This window comes from Anticarsia gemmatalis, chromosome 4 (assembly GCF_050436995.1).
Source record: "Anticarsia gemmatalis isolate Benzon Research Colony breed Stoneville strain chromosome 4, ilAntGemm2 primary, whole genome shotgun sequence".
NCBI lineage: Eukaryota > Metazoa > Arthropoda > Insecta > Lepidoptera > Erebidae > Anticarsia > Anticarsia gemmatalis.
In genome coordinates, this window is record NC_134748.1 from 14,448,734 (window position 1) to 14,467,755 (window position 19,022).

At 41.4% G+C, this 19,022-nt stretch overlaps 1 protein-coding gene across 1 annotated transcript; it reads right to left on the minus strand.

Annotated features, from left to right (window-relative positions):
- Window positions 1-14,447: 14,447 nt before the first annotated feature.
- On the minus strand, window positions 14,448-16,509 carry LOC142972626 (cytokine receptor-like). Its single transcript, XM_076113898.1, has one exon. The coding sequence runs from the start codon at window positions 16,449-16,451 to the stop codon at window positions 14,520-14,522; it is 1,932 nt and encodes a 643-aa protein (XP_075970013.1). The 5' UTR covers window positions 16,452-16,509; the 3' UTR covers window positions 14,448-14,519.
- Between the last annotated feature and the right edge of the window lie 2,513 nt (window positions 16,510-19,022).

The following is a 19,022-nucleotide window of genomic DNA, read 5'->3' on the forward strand; positions in this document are numbered from 1 at the left end:
TTTTTAAGAATCGACCTCGTATCCAATACCACTTTTATAGTATCCGAAATAGCAAGAATCACTTGAATATAAATATTGTTCTATAAATCAACCAAAGTAGTAGTGATTGTGGCATTGTTCCCATCTTAACCACTGTACTAAGGGTGTCATCTAATATAATTATTTCATGTCTACCTATTGCGATTCTAACAGCAATAAACACAGTGCTTTAAATTACTTGCACAAATGCGATAACTTACGTCGAGTCGTTTCCTGACAAAACACTAATTGGTAAATACCAGCTTGATTCATTTGAAATATTCGGAAGAGAAACTGAAATCGTCCGTAACGTCATATTTGTGTTAAATACAGAGAACGTTTACTAGCAAGGCTTTTCATTATTTATTATTACAATAACGTCGCTGTAACGTCGACTGCTGGGCAAAGCTATGAGGGGGCCCTATAGCTTTCCACTGAATAAAATCTCCGGCGGTCTGTATCCATTCTGAGTTGCAGGTTGTAATTAATATGGTGATAGTTTTAAATGCGGAATAAACATAGTTAAGCAATATTAATGACTAGCTGACCCGCGCAACTTCGTTTGCGTCACATAAGAGAGAATGGGTGAAAAAATTCCCCGTTTTTGTAACATTTTTTACTGGTGCTCTGCTCCTATTGGTCGTAGCGTGATGATATATAGCCTATAACCTTCCTCGATAAATGGAGTATCTAATACTGAAAGAATTTTTCAAATCGGACCAGTAGTTCCTGAGATTAGCGCGTTCAAACAAACAAACAAACAAACAAACAAACTCTTCAGCTTTATAATATTAAATATAGAAAATATAGATTATAGATAAGTATAGATATAGATAAACCGACGTACACGACGAATTATGTGAATTTGCTGACTCTTCTTGGTAATTTATGAGAACACAAAGACAAATTGAGGAAATAATTTCAAAGACTGATCTGACTGAATGATCAATAAGTTCAAAGACTTATAATAGAGTGTGTCCCCGAGGACAGGTGACAGTGTGACAGTGTGACGGTGTGTTGGTGTGTTTGTTGGTGTGTTCGCAATTAAGGAGAGCCCTCGCCGCTGTCATATTTGTTTGTGGAGCGCGGACAAGCCCCTCGCAGCCCGGAGGGGTGTGACCACCTGTGACGTCATCGCACAGCTCCACAACGATGTTCAAGTTTTTTGCGAACAATTGTCTGGTAACATTCTGTCCATTGACAGATTTACTTTTAATAAATACAAGCAGATTATTAGCGAGAGCTTCCTCATCACAATGTGTGAATCTGATGTTATAATATACTGTGCTGATTTTGAAGTCTTTGCTTGAGCTTTTGGTAACCATATAAGACATGTGGAAAAAGCGCTCTGAGTGGTAATTTTGTTGTGATTCACAAAGTAACAAATGAACAGAGAAGTAAGTTAACCAGTAGCCATACAAACATCTAAAAAAAATATTAGTTTCACTATAGTAGAGTTATCAATACAAGTACGATAAAAAATGATTGAATTATCCGTTAATTAATAAAATGGTGCAATACATTTGGTACAGTTCTTATAATACATTCGCTACCGTTGAACTTCAGCTATCGCGATACTCACACACTGTACGAGTATTACACTATACACTTGTATACGCTTGTATCCAGTATACAGTATATTATCGACATCGGCCATGAACTTGGCAATTCGATAAAACCACTGGTTATGTTAAACGATCCAACTCGTTCGTGTAATAATAAGTGAGCGCATATCATTTCACTGTTGCCAACATACTTCGGATATACTCAACATTCAACTAGCCGCTTTAAATTTCCTAGTGTATAAATTACCATTATAAATATTATTGTGGAAGATCACTCAGTGTTAAGGTCCTCGCTGACGTCTCGCGGTAACACTCGGTGCTCGGCCGTACCTACTGGCTACTGCCAGCACTGGCCAGTTTTTTATAACGCGTTACGCTGAATGCCTCACATCCAACGTGTTCCAGAAAACATTCGTTCAAATATTATACAGAAAAACTAGAAATAAAAAGAAATTGCAAGTAACGTCGGCTTTATAGCATACTATCAGTTAATTGGTCAGATAAGAGTTCTTATTGACTAGTAATAACAGATACATATAAAGCAGTGGATAATTCGCGCTTAGCGTCTCTTCTAGATCTCACCAGTGGGCAGTATAAGCAGCTCGCTTAGTAACAAACTAATCAATGAAACAGCTATTCAAGTTATTCGGACGAGTGACATCGATGCTCGGACGGTGAACTATGTCGCGACGTTCTATGATATTTTCCTCAAACGTAGAAAGTTGCTCCACATGAATCTTTCTTCACATTACATATGCACATACATATGTATTCGAACAAGGAAATACATAACACTCTCCGACACACTGATATAAATACATTTAGAAATGAATTTGATACACGAGAACGAGGCAGAATATTGAATACAACCAGTTATTTTCGCTTTGACTTAAGTAGCATTTCCATTATGTACTTTAAAAGTAAAATTTCAAGGCTAATTTATATTTTCTCTTGCTCTTCAAGTTTAGCTGTAGGCCTATACATACACGTGTCCAGCGTTACAGCTCGGCACGGTAAAACTAACCAACATACGGGAAACGTGTGTACACACGTATCGGCGGGCGTAAAAGTTTAGAAATGAGTTGCGAGTTGAAACGAGTCAGTCTAGAACGCAGCCACGGACATTATTACAACAGAACATGGTATCGAATAACGCTATAAATAAAAGCCTATATAGAAGGATATAAAAAATACAAAATGGTGAACAGTTACAACAGTGCCATTCCACGTTTACGAACGTTTACGATCCGAGGGGGTTAGTCGTTAACAAAGTGCACGTAGATCATTAAATGATTACAAAACACGCTCATTATAATAAAGTGATGATTAAAAGGGCGCGCGCCCACCTCGCGTTTGTTGACCTCCAAATATGAAGTATGGGCCGAGTGGGACCGCGTGGGCCGAGTCCGCCAGGGAGTCGCGGCGAGCTGGGGCGAGTCGGGGCGAGCGCGGGCACGGCGGGGATGGTTTAATGTGCGCCGTTTGTCAGCGCGTTATGAGACAGGGCACACGTGAGCCGCACCCTTCACTCGATCGCTAATAATGCTAATAACTGAGTTTAATGCTCACTTTCCACCGGGGACCAGCGATATGATGTTTCATGGTTTTCGTAGCTTATGGTATTAATTGACTGGTATCAGCTCGGAAGCACGGTTGACGCCTTTAAGATACCGTTTGACGTCCTAAACCGTCAAATAGTATGCTGTTGCCCTCAGAGAACATTCGTTTGTGAACTTAACTTTCGGCATCACTTTCAGCTACTGGCAGGCGATGTTTTACGATGCAGGTCGATGCAGGTCGTCGCTAGAGCATCGCGTGTACAGTGAACATCGCGGTCGGTTGCGCACACTTACTACCGACACTGTCCAAATTAATAGAATGTATCGTATGCGCTGTTTGAACCAGTAACATACGTAACACTGGTCCGCTGTAACTAGGCTACTCGCACACTGCGCTGTGCAATACCTACCTGCTCAAACTTACTTGAATACAGAGTAATTGTACATAAACGTCATTTTATTTTAGTGGACAATAGGGAATTTGCAAGTTAAATTGTTTTTATAAGTTTTGCTAAATTATTGTCCCACCTGACTCTTATAACGTTTTACAGTTAATAATTCACAACGTGTTCAATTTCATCGAAACTAGTTCAGTGCTGGATGGGCAGACAGACGAAGAGATATTCGCATTGATTAGTATTAGCATGAATGAAGGTATTTGTAGCAGTTTGTAGATCAGCTCGTTACCCTCCGGTCAACATGCCTGCCCCGGCGACAGTGAGGGACTGAGGGTGAACGAGGCGAGGGTGTGACCCTTGCTGTTTATCACCTGACCTTGTTGTACAGGCATTTTCTTTGCTTTTCTCATAGGTCGATAAGATAAAGTCGTGTTGGTTTGGTAAAAATATAAATCTAGTATTTATGTATTATTGTTGTGGTTAGATATTTTTTTTAATCTGGATTACTGGTAGTCATGGATATGGATATTACGTAAATATTCCATACTTGCTGCCGTACACTGGCTGCACACTTGTAACGAAGTAAACTACCACCATATTGATGAACAAGCACCTGCGGGCGTTTTGTGTCTCAAATTAACAACCAGTAAGCAACACGTAGCTGCTTTGACGTAATCACTATCATTTTAGGGATGAGAACAATGTGCAACATAGAAGCAGTCAATTTGCTGCTAACTGAGATACACACACTACGCACGCTGTGATGGATCAGTCATCAGGACGTCACATGGGTACTCACCTGTGCTGAGCTCATTACGGCGAGGTGTCCGCAATTATCACGCGTCACGCGACGGAGGGTGCGCCACGCGGGGGCGCGCTCTGGGGGCGCAGGGGAGCGGGGGGGGGCAGCACCCTCCACCTGTGGCTCGGGGCGCGCGACCTGTGGAATGTACTTAAACATTGGCCATTGCGATAACGACAATCATTTCTGTTGGCTTACGCCCGCTATTCTTCACACATAACTTTACGCATTTGTTTTCAGCTTTCTATAGAGTCTTACATCCTAATTCTCTCTCCCGCGCTCGCAATCTCTCTACATCGCGGTCCTAGGAAAGCGGCTAGCTCGCGGTGCCGTACATCTTTTCTTCGCATTATTCATCGTGGTCTTTTTTACATTCTTTAGTAAAGGCAGTGATAATTTCAATTCATTTTGAACATTCCTGTTCCACTACTGGATAAAGGGTCTGGTAAAGAGGGAAAGGTTAGGCCTTCAGTTTATTAAAAACGCAGGCGAAGACGCGAGTGAATGCAATGATCACTGTGATTATTTGTATGTCTGTATAATAAAGTGTGAGTAATAGGAACGTTAGCGGTGAGCCATGTGTCATGTGTGGTGCGGGTGCGGGTGGTGGCTGGTGGTGACGTCACGGGCTGCGCGTGCGCCCGCTATTAATCTCGCGCGCCACTCCGACACCGCGCAAGTGATGAGCTTGCATGCACTTTACTCGACATTACTAACTAATGCCTTACAAAAACGTCCAATAATACGACCACGTTTTGCACAATATTATGGACTGTTTAAGGCCTATATTGTGCATTTTTTTTGCGTTGTGTTGTGATGCAAGGTGATGTTCGATTTGATCGCGCACTCTACAATTGCAATATGATTGTTCGTCTAAGGAGTACGGGCTGTCATTCTTGCCGAAATGTTCCCCTCAGCCCTACAGGAAGTTTGATACTACGTCACGTCCGGTGATAACAACCACTAGACACCACACTTCCGTATCTTGTTATATTCTGTTTTTCCTTTTTATTAACGTCAAAACGGCTGAACCGATACAAAATTTGGCTGGTTTACATAATATTATATTGCAAAGTAGGTAGATAGTAGAAGTAAGCTGTTCCCGTAAGTGAAACATTTTTTTTTTATATTTGATAATTTTGTCTTTTTATTTGACTTGTTTGCTGATCCTTTTCAGAAACCCAGAAAGGCTGTCATAGCCTGGTGCGGCCATCGGTCTATGGTCGATCTATAGGTTAAGGAACCCTTGGCGCGGAATTTCCATGGATGGGTGGGCGCTTACTGTTAGTTGATTTGTATGTGGTCGTGCTGCGTGCACGTGAAAAGTCGCTCCGGGTTGTTTCAATAAAGATCTTTAAAATAATCTTTAAATTGCGTCAAAGACTCTTCAGGCTACAAACTAGGTTGAAGTCGAACCATACGATATGATAATACCTACCTACCTACTACTATCAAACTACAATGTGGAGAGAGCTTCTGTTCCGTAAATACTGAACACTGAACGGAGCGTCCGTCGTCGCGCTAAATATTATAACAGTGTTGTGGCAAGAAATCGTGCAGGCTCATTATAAATGTACATAATTACTTAACTTTTATACGATCGTGAATCTAATTCTGTTGGAGTTTTTGTGGCGATTTCATAACTCGTTTAAAGCCTGAGATGTTTAATGACCTCTCGTACAAAAACGATCGGAAGCGAGGCCACGGGCGAAAGCTAGCTCAGTTTAAAATATAACAATACGTGTTTATTTGTACTCTATTATACGACAGCGGCTAACGAGCTGCTTGAGGTCACCACTCAATATTTAACACACGCCGACGTTCGCCACTTACGCGAACAGAATGTTCGCAAATAGTCGTCAGCTTTATGTTATGTACCTAGTAAGACTAAAACTTTTTATTTTATTTCATAAATGTGTCTAAAATAATATTTGCTAAGCATCACAAACCAAAAATCATAATTAGAGAAATTAAACTTATTCAAGTAATCTTTCTCTCATCATTGTTAACATGTTACTGAATAACATTTCTCATCGCTTAAAACTAAAAAGCTTGTGAGTCGTTCTTTTCCCAATGTGCAACAAAAATATTATGTCATCAGTTTTTCAACATTATCTTATGAAGAGATACACAGCAATTAAAGAATAAGATAACCCGCGCACTATCTCGTTTCAGTTTTATTACCATTTACCACCGAGCACGGAGCAAGCGCCCGCGCCACTCGATGACGTCACTCGCGAGCTTTCTGTGCCCATCGATGGTTGACATTCTTATCTGGGGGCACGGAAGTGCCCCCGCAAGTCGAGCAAAAAAAAGCGGCACGGCCGTACCATCCTTTTCTCGAAGCAATTCGGGCTATTTTCGACCCCCCTATAATGTCGTTGTGGATAAAACAAGAAGCCTGAATTTTCAGCAACTAATTATTCATTGTATAAACACGGTATATTTTAAATTTCAGTCAATTTGAACCAGTAGTTTAAGAATGACAACTTGTTAAAATTTTGAATTTTGTCACTCACTGATTCACTGACTCACTGACTCACCGATCATCAAAAGTCTAAGGTACTTCTAGCAGACTTAGAAGCTTCAAATTTAGAATACAAATAGGGTTTAGTGTCTTAATCATGGGAAAAATTCAATATTTTCTAATTTCAGTCCAGTTTTCTAAATACACTAACTGCAACATTAACTTTGTAATCCCATATAAATGTATAAGATTACAAGATTACATTTGCAGTTAAGAATAATTACTACTGTAGAAAATAATAAATAATAGGTGTAGATAGGTACATACTATACGAGGCATAACGGGAGGAAATATAGGGTGGGTAAGGGTGTTTAGCCCATGAAAATGAAAAACATTCCCATAGGAAAATATGTTGAATTATAAGAAAAAACGTCTTTCCATACAAATTGAACTTATGTTCGTTCTACAAAAAGAAGTGAGATGCCACCAAAAACATTCTGTAAAAACCTTAAGTCTCGCAGCTCAGTCTTTCTGGCGTAAAAAGTGGTGAGATCTATATAATACCAAGTCGATTAATCTATTTCGTCTCTACTTAAAGGACCTTCTGTCTTAAGTTATTACATAAGTTATTATCATGCCAATATTAAAAATATTTTACGTTTAAAACAAATAGATCGACTTGGTCATCGCATGAAAACACAAATTCGCCATGAAAATTTCAGGAGCATTAACTTCTCGTCGTGCTGTGTAGTATAATACATACAAATCATGCGATGGCCAGGGCGGTCTATTTGTTTTAAACGTAAAATATTTTTAATATTGGCATGATAATAACTTATGTAATAACTTAAGACAGAAGGTCCTTTAAGTAGAGACGAAATAGATTAATCGACTTGGTATTATATAGATCTCACCACTTTTTACGCCAGAAAGACTGAGCTGCGAGACTTAAGGTTTTTACAGAATGTTTTTGGTGGCATTATTATATAACTACGCACATATGAAATAACACGCACGTGCTGTAATTTAAACGATACTAATGATTATGTTTTAACTTAATACTTATTTAATTTGAAAAATAAGAAAATGTTTGAAGCTCCTCGCGGTGGTCTAAGTCATAAGTGGTAAGACTATCGACTCTGTCAATAGTATCGAATCTTAATTCTCAATAAAGCTCAGGGTTGTTACTCGTACGGTATGCAAACAATAAGACACTTAATAATTATGTTTTAAACAATTGTTCGAGATTAAAGAAACGATTACACGCGCGTTGTTCTCAAACGTATGAGTGCGCACCTTTACTCAAGGCTATCCCGTGGAACATATCAAATTATAATGAGGACGTATGTCCGAATAATGGACTTAGAAATAATAGTTTATTCATCAATTTCTTGTGTGTGTCGGAGTATTGCCGTGACCCGGCGACGCACGAGAGGGCCGGGGCAGGGGAGGGGGAGCTGATTGAGGACTGTTTGCTGTCACCTCGACTCACCTCCGCGAACAAATTGGGGAACTAGGTTTAGAGCACGGTTCTTCGTGTCAACAGCTTCGTACTAACATATTCACAAACTTACAATAGTTTTCCTGTTCTATTAAATCAGGTTTTCATAACTTTGTCGCATCATACTTATTATCTTCAATTGTAAAAACTATTTAAGTAATCAATATAACTTAGATCCAGGAATTAAGCAAAGATTTCTTAATTTGGGTGTTGTACAGGAACAGTTAGGTAGGATGTCCCACGACGAGCTCGTAGACTTGACGTCCAACTTCCTGCGCACATGTCGGCAACATGAGGCAGCAACACGGCAACACGCCGCGACATGGCCGATATTTAAAACAGCGCGCACGTCCACCGCCTCACCCGAACATTTGAAATTCAAGTAACACATGAATGTCACATGAGCTATGTTGAGCTATGTTACACAGCGTCGATCTTACTGTACAATATTGTACATAACACATAATGTCTTGTTAACTTCAATGCCTAATCATTTTTACAGATGACATGAATTAAGTAGAAATCTAAGCCCTTTCGCAAGTGGATCGGATTTTCTCTCGATGCTAACAGTAACTGTTACTAGCTAGCTCTTTCATAGTTGGAGGGTTTGATATACCTATATTGCTCCCATACTATACCGACTTTAAATATCATCACGAGGGTCTAACAGGCTGTTCTGGCCGAAGCCTAATATTATTGAGAGTACGTGAAAGCCTAACCTAACGAGCAACGTAACGGCTTGGAATGCCTTATTCAATAGAATGACATCCCAATAGACCATAATTAAGATGTTCAAACATGTAACAGCGGGCGGCAGCGGTGTTTGTTCCCTGTAAGTGGAGTAACCGAGTGAGTGTGCTGACACAGATCCTCGCATGTTTGGTCAAGTGCAAGTAGTGTCTTGAACCCCCCCCCCCCCCCTCCTCCTTCAATCGTCGCCCTCGGTACACTGCCCCCCCTCCCGGACTCGCCCACACTAATGTATTAAAAAGTGGCGTGCAAATACCCCGGCGTGCGGCGTGTTGACCGTGCCTAGTTGCGCGCGAATATTTAAACAATCGATGTATGTTTCCAGTACCTATAGTTCCTTGATTCAACTGTACATGTGTTTATGTATGCCTGTGTATGTGTGTCTGTGTGTGTGTCGCCGATGTCAACTAGTCCGTTATGTAAGATTGTTTTACATAATGGAGCTTGATCTGTTTGTAGTTCGTAGCAGCTCTACGGTATATCGGTGTGTCTGTTGTACATTCATGCTGATATACATGCTGGTTTTGTAAATGGTTTCAGTTCTAATTGCGCGTAACAATATTTAGTTCATCATCTGTTATTTTGAGCTGAACATTCTTAGCAACTTAAATGTAAATTCTGTCAACAGTTTGTCCATCGTAGAGCCAAAGCTTGTCCGTTCTTCCACATGGTGTCAGTTATCAAGTGGCCAGTATCGTGACCAAGTAACAGCTAGGTGCCGGCTCATTAATTAGCGCCTCGCGGTTATTAGTGCGACACACGCGATGACGCGACACTACGCTGACTACACCCTCCGCCTGCGGACATATTTCTGAAAACAACGTCCCCAATCCGCTGTAGGCCGACGACGTGGACTATCACGCATAGCTGCTTTTTCATTTTGAATTCCACTTAATCTGCTATTTTTGAAATTCTACTGATTGATTGTAGGTACAAAATAATAAATACGGGGTAGATAAATTGCGTTTGGCGATGCGTGATTACACTAAGTTCAAACATTATTGGCGATGCAATAAAAAGCAGTCGGTAGCCGCGGTTGACATCGGTTCACATCGGATAATATCGGAAAGTCTCGCCTTTACGTTACCGTCGTCGTTGCGGAAAACTCCATAATGTACCTATTACACAATACTGTGTGTACTACTTTTATGTACTACATCTACACAAAACTTATATTCTCAAACGATATTATACTCAAAAAGAAAAAGGGTTCAAGTTGGGTTTAAACTTTTCACCTTGACTTGATTTAGAGTAAATTATTGGTCTCTAGCCGATATTAATTTATCTAAGGGGCGACCAGTTTCACTGAAACCAGCAAACATCTTAAGAAGTGCCTTAGTGTGTCCTTACTACGGGCAATCTCTGAATATTTGAACAGAAAAATTCAGGAACTGCTTTTGGCGGTCGAGTCGTCAAGCGTGAGACTTTTGCGCAGCAGTCGCAGTTATCATAGCAATACCGCTTTCACTGCTACTATAAACTGTTATGACAAAAAAACATAATTTAAAACAGTCGCTATTTTAATTTCATAGTAGATTCTCTATTTATAAAGAAAACAAATAAAATAAGAAGTATTTTAACGACACTACAAATCGTCCGGGCGCGCCATAAGATATCGGAGCCCAAATACATGCTAATTATGAATATTTTTCACTAGAACATTTATTTGATTTTATGCTTCGTTCGCCTATAAATTTGAGTGGTAACGATTTCCTATTAGAAATTCACGCGAGGCCATAAAGTAATGAATTCTTGTGCGCGCGTCGACCGCCAGCCGGCACCATTCTCACAGACAGTTCGGTACCAGCGCCGCCTCCGGTGCCACAGTGCCACGTGGTGCACACACACACACACACAAGTGCACGTACGTATGTACACCCGAAAAACACATGTTTGTTCCTTGGATTTTGTTCAGAATACTATTGAATGCGAGAGTATTATAACCCGAAACGATAAGGAAAGGCGATACCTATATCTAAGCCATGACTTGGAAACGAATCGTAAAGAAATTACGGAAATTCTCAACTAATTATGTCACCAATAACGTTTTACTTTGACAGCAAAATTAATCAGTTTATAAATAAAGTAGCTCTTAGAACGATTTTTTTTATTTCAACTGAAAAACTTATTCATAGCAAACAGAAGACTGTTTTCAAGTAAATTACGTGTGAGCAAGTTAATCTTGTTGACGATACTCGCGAGAGTAAGTTATATTTAATTAATCAAAGCTTCAGCTACAGCTACAGCGTTATCTAATAAACGAAAACGTGCTAATTTTCATTATCGCCGTCAATCGCGTAGCCGCCACCGCCGCCACCGCCGCCACCGCCGGCGGTAGCCGCAAGGCGGGCTACTCTAATCACTCGTTATCAGTTGCCTTCTGTTACGATAACTACGATTTAGATGCCACGATTCGCTGTATAGCATATAGTTAACTAAGACAGGAGGAGGGCTGAATGGAAAGAATTAACAATATGAACACTTGATAGCGTGTCTCAAACGTGTTTGTGGACTGTACCGAGGCGTTCGCGTCGTCTCTGCATCGAAACGGCAACGATATGAAATTCAAATTAGTGAAAATACAATTATGGTGACGCTCATTCCCTTCTTACATTAGATCGCTCATTCATAAAATGTATTGTATTCGTTGAAACAGTACATAGTGTACATACACAATTATTCGCGTTCCGATAACGTGTTCATATCTTAAATACTAGTTGTGTAGTATTCAGCGCGCACGTGTGGGAGCCATCGTGGCCCACCATCGCGCCACGTGGAAACTAATTCATAACCATCCTAGGCCTGATCGAACCTCGGGTTTGCTTTACTTATAAAAACTATTCCATAGATGCGGTAACTACTTAAATGAAATACATTTGAAAAAATCTAAACATTGGCACATTTATATGCAAATATATTTTTAAACCCTTTTTTCTTTCCAAGTAGGCTAGTGGTTGATACAAAATGATTGCATGTAAGGCCACATCACTAGATACCGCAGACAATAAGTCCAAATCGGCGTTCTCTCGCGTTTCACTCAAATTCGTGTAGAGGCGAAGTCGGCGAGTGATCGGCGGCCTCCGCCGGGTTATCGCGCGACTTCTTATCACCCGCGTTCAACATGCGCACCGCACACACACGCACACAAGCGCACACTCACAAGTACGTGTAGTGCGCCCGCGCACGTGTGTGTGTGTACGCGCGTATGAAATGGGTCGCGTTTGTCGCCAGATGTAATTAGAGCAAGGAACTGTTTATTGTTGAACGATAGACAGAAGAGACTGCGGTGTTGTGCTTCAGTAATATAGTGTGAGGAGGCGGTGGGTGAGTGAGGAGGTGCGATATCGGTGGCAGCAGTGTGGCAGATAGCCTGTGACCCGGCGTGATTGCAGCGCGCCGGACAGCGGCGGCGGCACGCCGTAACTATACATAACACGTTCACGCGCACGTTATGTGTTAGGACTTGAGCATCAAAGTCGTGGAAAACTCTCGAAGATATCACTGGATCATCATCGACACAGCGACATCTATCCAACATCATGGTCATCACGATCAGAAGAAATCCCTACAACCAGCTACTAAGTTCTTTCACATGGATCTAGTACGTTACATTACATCACAGTTGGCGTGAGCTTCACATATCCATAAATAACTGTATTTATGACATCCACATCCTTTGACCATATGTATTTTTGAGAGCTGACTGATATGCCGTTTGGGTATTCAGCGTCGAAAATGATCCAGTTACGATGTTCTTCTTAAAATTGTTGAAATTTGACTTGCCTCGGTGGCGCGGTCGGTAGTGTATGCAACCGCCGCGTAAGAGATCCCTGGTCGTGCCAAAAAGTCTTTTCTGAGTTTTCTGTAAAAAAAAATCACAAAAATAGCCCGAAGTTAGGGAATTGAGGTCGTGGACCTTCGTGCCTCGGTCGGTCCTGCGCCCGACCTCTCCCTGCTCGTGTCGATTTAGACGTCACACCAAACGTAAGGGAAAAGAGAGTGTACCTCTGTGTATTGTGCAAACATTTCTAAAACTATGAATAACGTTCTACACAGTTGGCTGGTTCCAATAAGACTGGCTGCCGTAGCCGTAGCCGTAGCCGACTAAAAAGTCATTAATATTAGACAGTTTTCGTTATCGTTTGTACAAGTCAGACGTTAGCAGTTGCATACTCTACATGAGATTGGGGCTTCAGAAATAAATATCTTAATCATATTTCATACAAGATAATGATGAGTGAACAAGTGAATCCACTGACAAAAATGTATCAGCGGCTCTAACGTAGGCGCGCCGTGGCTGGTGAATGATGAGTGGCGGGGGCGAGGCGGAGGCGAGGCGGGGTGCGGCGGCGGCAGGGGGAGAGTTCAGGTGGAATAATTGTCACAATAAACAGTCGGTAATGGAGTGGCGCCGCGCCCAACGAGTTAATTAGTGAAATGACACCCTCACCCCCCGCACGCCGCGCCCCGGGCCACTCCCGCCGTCCCGCCCGCACATTACATTACAACCGGTGCTTATGAATTTTTGGCAAACTCTTTACTACAGGCCTACATTACTGAGAATTCCTTATTATAGTTTGCACCAGCCTTACTATTAAAATTGAGCCTACAATACAGACTACGAAAAAAGTTTACTGTGTACTTATACGAATTAAATCGTTGTCTCGTTTTGACCATCGTGCTTCTACCATATAGTAGAGGAGACTAAGAGAAATCTCAATTCCGTATCATAATCACCATAGATTATTGATATGACGTTGACATGGAAGTAGCAGTACAAACCCGTGTTGCCCGATTATGAATTCTTGACGGGCTTCCAAAATAACCCAGAAATACCACCTCCGAATGCCAAATACCTATATCGAGTTCAAAAACAAGAAAGTTAGTAAAAGGTGTCAGAATCGGCGTAGTCGTCAATCGTAGCAGTGTCAGGTGGAAGCTACTTCATCAATGCAATAAAGACCCAGACACAAAAGGCCGGTTAAATTTCCTGTACCCGCTGCAACGTGGCGCTACGTCAACAACACTGATAGTCGAGGTACAGAACCAGAGCTCTCCGGTCTCCAGCACACTACCGTTATTATGCCAGAAGACTTTATAGAAAGAATACGTCACCTTTAGCCTGTGTCCAGTAATGGAAGCTTACCGGTCTGGTGAGTGGTATATAGTAAGTTTCTTGCAAAAATGTGCTACGGGGCTGAACCACAACAAAGTCTAATACTGGCTAAAGTTGCTTACTTAACTCGACATATCGGTCTCTGTATTCGCACACTATATGTGACTTACGTGAGATTCACAAACTATTGAAAATAGGTGAAGGAAGTAACGAAAATATATTTATTTATTCAGGTATTATTTTGTAGGTACATGCAAATAAAAATGAAAAATAACTCCGAGAAGTATAATAACAAAAAAAAACATTACTAGTTTCCTGGAATGGACACTAGGATATTGTCCAGTTATATTGATGCGGTTGTAAGTCGCGTAAAGGCGTGGGCAATAGGCTTGAGGCCATAGGTGGTGTTCAGTGCCAACGTGCACAGATACGTGGTGCTGGGGCTGAGCTCCGTCGCGAGCAGGTGAGCGGCGCGCGCCCCCTCCACGCGCCACGTGCGCACCCCGCCCGCCTCGCCCGCCTCACAAGCAGCACCCGCGCTAGCACCACGACAACACCTCACCTCGTAACCCTTTATCACATCGGGTATCAGGCAAGCAGATGACCAGGTGATCTTCACTGATGTCGGACCTGGCTGCTCGTAGTCTAACTTTATCGAGGGGCTGTACAACGGTATCGTTTCTCTGGATACGTCACAGGAAGGCCATGTCATACCGGAGCTCTTAGCACCTTTATTAGCTGATATTGCGAACTGATATGGTTTATTTACCGACAGCTCGACCTGGTGGGTGTTCGTGTTCGCTTGCAACACGGTAGAAAATATACGCCCGGTACAAACACGTGTTACGACGCGTTCACACCAAAGCAACGTATAGTTGTCAACGCTCTCTCTGGGCATCCATGATAATTGATATTTGCCCTTACCCTCATCGAATTGGGTAAACGAGTTTACAGTAATAGCCACACTATCTTGTATGGCAGGAACGTAGAAATGACTGCTATTGACTGAAGATCCCATCGCGTTTGTTGATAAAATTGAAACGTCGATAGCTCCGGAAGGTGCGTTTTTCAGTACCACGTAATTATTATTGTTTGTCGGTTCCAAAGTGAGTGACGCTTGAGAATGAAACGGGACTATTACTGTATACGTAAAATTGTCGCCGGCTCGCTCGGTCTCCTCGAGTGGTTCCCAGTATACGTACACAATTCTGTTACCATCAAACAGTGCCTGCTCGAACGCGCCGGCTACTGTGGCCGGAGGTCTTTGAGGTTTCTCACTGTCGGTAGAAAATTGCACTTGTTGAAAGTCTGACCACAATTTATCATCGGCAGAGTTCCTTGATTTGAGCCATATCCTTACCATGTAAGACGTGTGAGCATATGGTAAATACAACGTAAATCTGTATGTACGATTATTAGTTGGCAAAAAAGAAGCGTCTACTGTATGGAAACACCCCGGAGACGCATCGTTATAGTTTAATATCTGGTATTGAATTTTGTGAGTCACGCCGCCCGGGAGGAGATCCACCAAGTTATGTGAGAGGTGCCAGGTGAGGTCCACGCTGTGTGCGCCGGTACTCACTGCTCTCAGTAGTTCTGGTGGAGCAGGTTGCACGATCGATGCGTGATTTATTGTGAAATTCTGTTGAATACAACCAAAATGATTGCATGCTTCTAATACAAAATAAAAATCATCTTCCATCTGCCTGTACCTCGGAGCACTGTGACTATCCCAATAGCAGGAATATATTTTGCCGTTCCGCCTCGGAACACAAGCTGTGTTAGTAACAGACAGCGACAGTGAGTACTGCGGCGTCGAGTATGTCTCCGGGGATGTCCACGAACAGTTCATTGATTCCAAGTTTTGTGACAAACATCCGAAATCTGAAATATTAGACGGCGGGGAGTCCACAAGTACTCTGGAAGTGCATTTTTTCTTAGTACTTTGGTTTGAACAATAAAAAGTGTATGCGCCTTTTTTCAAGTTTTCCAAATAAAATCTTTTGGTAGTGCTATTAACTATCTCACCCGACTCGATGGGTACAGCGCCTAAATACATCTGTAGATCGTCAGCGGTAGATATCTCGTTGACACAATATATCTCTAAAGGTTCTCCGTGAGGTACGAAGATAATTCCGGCGGGTGCCACGGACACGGAGATGTTGACACCGTGGCAGGAGGAGGAGACGCGCGGCGCGCCCGCGAGCCACGCCAGCGCGACACACCACCACCATGCCGTCCATGTGCCGCTCACAGATCCGCGGCCGGCTTCCATCGCTGCTGTCCGCTGTCTCGAGCTGATTACAATATTGTGATACTATGTGTCACAAACACACGATATTTATTATCTCGATTTCGCGAAACCCTCGCATCTCTATTTATACACATTGTGCTGATAACTAGATATATTAGGTGTAACATCACAAGACCCGTCAGAATTCAGCTGTTAATAATCTGGGGGCACGGAAGTGCCCCCGCAAGTCGAGCAAAAAAAAGCGGCACGGCCGTAACATCCTTTTCTCGAAGCAATTCGGGCTATTTTTGACACCCCTATAATTTCGTTGTGGATAAAACAAGAAGCCTGGATTAATGAAGTTATTGCTCCTGAAATGTTAATGGCGAATTTGTGTTTTCTTGCGATGGCCAGGTCGGTCTATTTGTTTTAAAGGTATTTCTTTTTAAATTGGCATGATAATAACATACGTAATAACTTAAGACAGAAGGTCCTTTAAGTAGAGACTAAATAGATTAATCGACTTGGTGTTATATAGATCTCACAACTTTTTACGGCGAGACTTGAGGTTTTTACAGAATGTTTTTGATGGCATATGATGTACAGAGACCACGAGTTCTCATTTCATTTAATTAACTTACAGAAATGTTCGTTAAACAAAACGTTTTCTCCTCACGATATACAAGTACACAAACACAGAAGGTATATTAAAGTCCCGTTAAGTGCCAGAGGTGTGAGTAGCCTGCGCGGCCCGGGAGTCGAACCGGTCGCGAGCGCACTCGCTTGACCACTCAGACCACTACACACACAACGAACGAAATCTCATATAAGCGATCAAATGTAATCACCACATCACTGATATTTTTATGACGACGTTTTGCCCCTAAACGTCTCTAAACTAAGCCACGTATAATTTTCAAATCAGTTAAACGAATTTGCAGAATTTACAATAAGACGCAAGTTGTTAAGTTTTCAGATTAGACACCCAACATAATACAGCATTATATGAGAAGAGAATTTATATTCAAGTAATAAAGGGTCAAACAGTTTGATTGAAATGTGCGCATGTCGACCATTTTCCTCTTTTATAAGTGTGTGTTGAAACACATCGTATATGGTAAGATATGCGCTTACGAAAATAGATCCGCAGTTGAAGTTAAAAATAGACCGGCGACGAGTTGGGACGACCAACACAAAAACTACGTTTATCAATGAAAACTACATGTATGCACTAACATACATCTTTACATATCTAACTGTCGCAAATTATATTTTATTTGTTCTTGGGATCGATGGAATATTTGTTACGAAACTGAAACTTTGTTACTCCGTCACGAAAAACTATGAAATGAAATTCGGATTCGGATTTAAAACCCAGATAAACGTAGTTTACTACTTACCACAGAAAATATTTCTGAGAATGGCGACGCTCAATCTAGAACTATTTTATTAACCACTAGCTGACCCGCGCAACTTCGCTTGCGTCACATAAGAGAGAATGGGTCAAAATTTTCCCCGTTTTTGTAACATTTTTTACGGGTACTCTGCTCCTATTGGTAGTAGCGTGATGATATATAGCCTATAACCTTCCTCGATAAATGGACTATCTAACACTGAAAGAATTTTTCAAATCGGACCCGTAGTTCCTGAGATTAGCGCGTTCAAACAAACAAACAAACAAACTCTTCAGCTTTATAATATTAGTATAGATTGACATGTGTGGTGGTATACAGCAGTGACATGAACACGAGAACGCTCGGCTGAAATGATAGTTATGAAACTAGGCAGAAGCTATAGGTATGTAGATGCCATTAATTCAATGTTTTGCTAATAGGTCAAAGTCACTCAGAACGGACCTAAATATATATAGTACACTTACATATATATAATTTACACGGGGAAACATATTTAATATAAACTCATCGAGTATTTGGTTTATCACTTTATTGTGAAATGAGATATACCTAAATGAGAAGAAGAGGTCACGTTTATTTGTCGCTATCGGTGGCGCACTTGACCTGGGGAAAATACTATGAACGGCAAAAGGAATATTATATTACTTTACAATAACAAGTGGGGGTTTTACCTATCAACTGAGATTACTATCACACACAAACAACTCGATTGCAGATGACGCGGTGTTCTTGTACATATTGCAATTGATCTGTTCTAATGTTTTTGGGGTTCCGTAACCAAAGGGCAAAACGGCAGCTTATTACTAAGACTTCCCTGTCTGTTTGCAAGCTGCCTGCATTTAATGAATAGTTAGACAGTTAAAATGTTCAAAGATAATATATTTCTTATATTGCCGCTATAACAAGAACTACTAAGAAACAGAATACAATAAGTATGTATGAGGGCTGCCATACAACAAACGTGATACTCGTACGAACGTTTTAATACATAATGGCACGGAACACTTCGTGTGCAAGTCCAACTCGCACTTGGCCGGTTTTTCCTTCATGAAGCTGATTTCAATGTGAAAATGCTATCTAGTGAATCTACAATTCCATTACCTACTCATTTGTTGTGTCGGTCGAAGCCACCATTAATCAAACATGATTATTTAATCAATCACCTATTCGTCAGATCTGGATCGATTTCAATTGACCC

What these genes read in the sequence shown, in the direction of transcription:
- LOC142972626 (XM_076113898.1), bottom strand. Translation starts at nt 16,451, where the DNA reads ATGGAAGCCGGCCGCGGATCTGTGAGCGGCACATGGACGGCATGGTGG.